At 38.3% G+C, this 5,371-nt stretch overlaps 1 protein-coding gene across 1 annotated transcript; it reads right to left on the bottom strand.

The window, feature by feature from the left end:
• Positions 1-483: 483 nt before the first annotated feature.
• Positions 484-3,987, bottom strand: LOC148325868 (peptidyl-prolyl cis-trans isomerase FKBP1A-like). The gene is made up of 4 exons (XM_088311893.1): positions 3,823-3,987; positions 3,694-3,741; positions 2,072-2,184; positions 484-1,102 (listed from the first exon to the last, which is right to left on the bottom strand). Exons 1-4 carry the CDS (start codon positions 3,857-3,859, stop codon positions 977-979), a joined length of 324 nt encoding a protein of 107 aa, XP_088168019.1. The 5' UTR covers positions 3,860-3,987; the 3' UTR covers positions 484-976.
• Positions 3,988-5,371: the final 1,384 nt, after the last annotated feature.

Here is a 5,371-nt window from a genome sequence, read left to right as displayed (position 1 = left end):
TTTGATTCAGATTTTCACTGCATAGAAAAAGTTGTGTATTTAAAAAAAAGAAAGGTTTTGCTGATGAGGAAAATGTGGTGTGATATTGAAAAAGTATTTTCTAGTGGAAAATTATGAGAATGTTATCTATTTTATGAGGTGAAAAAACAGCAGAGGATTTTAATCATTATGTGAGGAATGAATGCCTCTCTAAATGTCAGCTCCGGAGGAAAAAAGGTTTTTCTGAGAAAACATTCCATTGCGTGAGTGTATAGTCATCCTCTGTGACGCGAAGGGCATTTGTCGTAAAGTAAAGCACCATGTTACATGCAGTTCTAAGTTTTTTGGTGCTCAATTACAGCAGACAGTTGGAAACAATGTGAGTTTTTAACGATGCGCTGGGGAACCTGAAGCCCATATCTCAACCATGATCAAGTGGTTATATCCTCTTTGGATTTCCTGAGTCCAATAAAAATCTCTCAATAACAACAACACAGGCATTCATATGGTGAACTCATTTTTAATGCAAGAACACAAGTGTGGGACTACTACTACTGGTAGCATGCAGAGGAACTAAAAGCAATAACAAGGACACTTGAGTTCCCGGTAAAACGCGTGCGGTGCTTCAGTCAGAGGCCTGCATCGTTTCTCCGCATTTTAAGTTTTTTTTTTTTTTTTTTTCCAATTTGCGCTTATGTGCCAAAGCTGTCAAATGCATTTGGTGGTATTATAACTTTAATTGATGGCACTGTGGAATGACAAGAGCTGCTCTTGAGACAGCACACTGCTTGGGTGGGCACCTGAGTTTCAAGTCAAATTTAAATACACACCCTGACCCACTACATTACTCAGCTAACAAAAAGAAGAATCACGGGACGGTACGCGTCAGATTAAAAATGGATGGGAGAAGAATGATACTTATAAAGGCCCCTGACAGCATCTTCATTTGGGACAGATGAGGTCGAGATGAGGGTGGTTAAAAATAAGCGAAAAAGACTCAGACTTCAAGGAGTTCCACTTCAAATAACAGAATGGCATTGGCTGGGATGTCAGGAGGGAAGCCCCTGCTGCCATACGCAAAGTCTGGTGAGCAGGTCAAGCACGCCACTTGGCCCTTGCTCATCTGGAAAACAAAATGGATGACATAACATGAGAGGAGGAAATTTCCCTTGTGGATGAATTTAGGATTTAAAATTTAGGGGTAAAGTTTAGGTGTTAGTGTTTGTGTGGTGTGTTTTCACCAGGAAGAAAAAGCACTGTAATATTATAGGCTATAAAAATAGCATAATTTCTTATAATGTAAATTATTTTTCATATTGTTTAACGCTGCAATCCAATTCATTGTCATGCCTTGTCACATTCTGGTGTGCCACCAGTAGCCACTGGGAGGCAGTATTGTATAATAAAGTCAGGTGGGCACAAACGAAGATTAATCCTTCACTAGGAGACTTCCCAAAGGAAAAGCTGTTTATGTTTCTAATATTATGATAGGGAGGCAATTACATTTGTTTTAAGTTTAGTTTGACAGGAAACTTCAAGCACTGGGAGTGGCACTCAAAACCAAAGCGATGCAACGGCGCCATCGCTAAGATCTTGGAGACATTACAGTGGTTTGCGAACCTGAATTTCAAAGTCAAAACGGAAAAGACGCTCTTCCACGTCTATTCAACGGAAAATATACTTGATGAATAAACATGGTGGCGGCAGTAAGTGTTGGACAGTTAGTCTTGACAGCTCCCTCTCCAAACAGAACTGTGCTTCGGTGGGTTTTCTATGGCTTCTTCCCGCACTCCAAAGTTACGTATTTCACATTCATTGAAGACTAAATAGTTGAGAGGTGCTATTGTCTGTGTGAATAGTTGTTTGTCAACATGTACCCTGTGATTGGCTAGTTTAAAAAAAATATATATATATATTTTGCACAAATATAGCTGGAACAGGCTGCAGTTAAACCAGCGACTCTAATAAGAATCAGTGCTGTAGAAAATTCCACTGATAACGCTACATTCTTACACACACATTATTAAACCCATAAAAAAGATATTTCCACAATGCAATCTGGTAAGCCGCTGTCTATTTGTTTTTTCCTTACCTGAGCCACACCCTCATCCCAGCCACGGATGACCTCCCCAAGGCCCATCTTAAACGTGAATGGCTTTCCTCGGTCCCGGGAGGAGTCGAATATCTTGCCATTTTGCAGTCTGCCTAGATCACAATGACGACAACAATTTTAATGACATTGTTTCACCTTTGAAGAGAGAAGTGGTTGCAGTAGACATCTAATGTCTCTCGGATCACAAACTGTTACCAACATCACATGGGCAAAGCTTGAATCAAGTGAAAAGATGCTTACTTAAATGACAAAACCTGTGGGCCAGAAAAAAATTACAAGGACTGAAAATATCAATATATTACTTTTGAGTGAATGCAACTTTAAAATGTGAGATTTTCTCAGGTGTATTTTAACACAGCTGAGAAAAATATAAATCGCTCTTCAACCAAAGACAACAAATAAGAATGAACATCCGCCAGAAGTACGAAAAAGTACGGGTACCTTTGGCTAGAATGTGATGCTGGTTTCTGCTTAAGGTAAGCCATTGGACGATGAAAAGATAAACTAACGTGGTTATTAAGCGTATACCATTGTACTCACGCGCTGTGGGTGAGAGTGCACGCTCTGCTCCCATTAACTTCTGAACCCAACTGCGTACTTTCCTTGTACTGCCTGCACTAAGATCAGTTTTTGCAAGACTGAATCAGTGAAGGGTAATTTTTACAACGTTTTGAGTTCACAAACGGTGTGAGTAAAGTAGCATGCTTGGAGAGCATTTCCAAATACACCCACAATAAGGTAACAGGGAAATTGGGGTCATGAGCTCGAATACAAGTTGCCTGTGTTAAACTGCAATAGATGTATTTATGACTCAATTGAAAAAACATGATCAGGTGATGCGCAAAGTAGCAAGGGAACACTGTATATATATTCCCTTACTCAATATAATTGAAAATAAAGCAGCACTTGCTCATTTCTCAACCTGTTTATATAAGGTTCACGATGTCAATGTCAAAACATGTAGCCTACTATTAATACAGAATATTTACTATTAATACAGAATATTTGATTAAAAAATGAAAAAGGATTCCTACAGATTTGGCAGGCACTTTCAATTATTATACGCTTCATCATTATTTCAGTTTTCGTGCAATATCGTGGCATGGACTGCACTGAAATTTTGCCCCCACTAGCTGAGCTAGGGAGTAGGAACCCAGCTCAAAGGGGCGTGGCGTGTCTACCATTGGCTTTCAATTTTCCCAAAATGGCGGGGAGAATGTGCGCGTGCGCAGTATGACAGATTGTGTTACCATGGGCTAGATCGCGTTAGCTAGTCATTCATTTTAATATATTTAGCCTGACGTGATAGTAAATAAACGCATAAAATAAGAGGAAGACTTGAAGCAAATGTAAAGATCAAAATCAAGTTTCATGTAATAGAAATGCAGGAAGCGGTAAGTTAATGACAGAGTGACACACCGCTCGACTGTCATTAAAAACAAGGCATTAAAATATTTTAACATAATACATACATATTTGAGTAGAGTAAATTTAATAAGTCAAACACTGCACCGCAATGTGCTTCTTAAGCACCTAGGGCGTATAGAAATAGAATTTTTCTTAAGGCAAAGTGGGGGTGGAAGAAAACAATAGAAGCTCACCAACGTAATGCACGGTTACGTCCCGGCCTTTCTTCGGATAATTCACGCCTGAAAAGACAAAAAGAGCATTAATAAGATTTTCTTCTCCATATATGTTGTAAGGAAATAACCAATTAAATGTCCATTTACCGTCTCCTGCCGTTATGACTTCTACAGTAACACCCATTTTCGCGAGAGTGACTGCGGCCCTGTCTAACACGCTTCGCCGGGGCGGTGGCCGTGTGGGCTGAAGCTTCCGGTGGGCCTGCTCCTTCTCACATTAACAGAGCCCCCATGGGCGCATTTGAGACATCTGTAGTCCGGAATATGAATTACACCTAGTCCATTTGTGCCAGATTACGATACGATTTATTGGTGAGCCGTCTGTCATGGAGGACTGAAAGTGCCAAAAGTAAATAAATAACTACAACGTGAAATCTTGAATTAAAATTGTCATTAATTAATTAGTTACTTCATTCATTCATTGAATATACAATTAAACAAATAATAAATAACGAAGTAAAAGTGTAATCAATTAAATGTTTTATTAATTAAGATTGTAGTAATTAAATAAATCAAGGTGTCATTAATAATTACGTCTGTATTTAATTTATTATTTCGTGGTCCCCGTTGTCGTGTTTCATGACTTTATTTTATCTGTTAAACTCACACCCAACCAGCATCTCTGAAAGTGCTCTGGAGCAGATGAGATTCCAAATGGTAACTGGTTGAAGTATTATCTACCAAAAGGAGTGATGAACATTAGAAACAGACTTTCCTCGGCTAACGGGATTTGCCAAAACCCAGATGTGGCATCTAATTTTGACAGAGCTGAGCTGGGAGCTGAGACACGACACCACACATTTGTCATCTGTGCGCTCACTGTTGTTTGTGTACTCAAATACTCGACAATGAAATCAAACTCAATTTAACATGGGCGCAGAGGTGTCATTTAACAAGGTAAAACTACTTCGTAACCTTAATTAAGTAGAACCTCTGGGTAAGTATACTTTAATGGAGCAGTCATTTTTCAGCCTACATTGTACTTCTACTCCTTCCATTTTTATGAAAATACTTGCACTTTCTACTCCTTCCACGCACAAAAAAGCCTCTTTTATATTTTATTTTGGATTGTGTTCAATCCAGTTTATAATTGTTCATAACACCAATCGGTTAAATCGATTTTAAATTAGATTTTGATTGTGGTTGGATAAGAAGTATAAACATGTAACATTTCCACACGCTATTGGTTTGCACACGATACGTAGCACACGATACGTAGCACTTGCATGTAACAGAAATGAACAAATCAATGAAAACTCACCTCACTCAAACGAGAGGATATGTCTAACTTTGCCGTTAAGATGCCCGACTGTCGGTGTCCCAAACGAGTAGCCGCAGTCAGAGTCAGACAGCCATCTAATATAATTTAGTATTTGAAATAAGAATTCAAGACACCAAGGACTTTTTAGATTGCGTTTTATATATAAAAAGGGGATAAAATATTCCAATCTGGGAAAAAAAGCAAGTAAACTCTATGTTATGTAATATGTATTCTGACATATTTCAAATAAGTGCACCTTGATGACTAATAGATCATGTATAGAACACATAACCAAAACACATGTATATTTTATCATAAAACTTATTTCTTCTCCTCATACTTTCACATTTGAAAAAAAAAAAGATTGTTAAACAA

Source organism: Idiotropiscis lumnitzeri, chromosome 12 (assembly GCF_059441095.1).
Source record: "Idiotropiscis lumnitzeri isolate Australia: NSW breed Sydney's pygmy pipehorse chromosome 12, RoL_Ilum_1.0, whole genome shotgun sequence".
NCBI classification, from domain to species: domain Eukaryota; kingdom Metazoa; phylum Chordata; class Actinopteri; order Syngnathiformes; family Syngnathidae; genus Idiotropiscis; species Idiotropiscis lumnitzeri.
The sequence above is the reverse complement of the archived record's forward strand: the minus strand, read 5'-3'. Positions and strand labels throughout refer to the sequence as shown.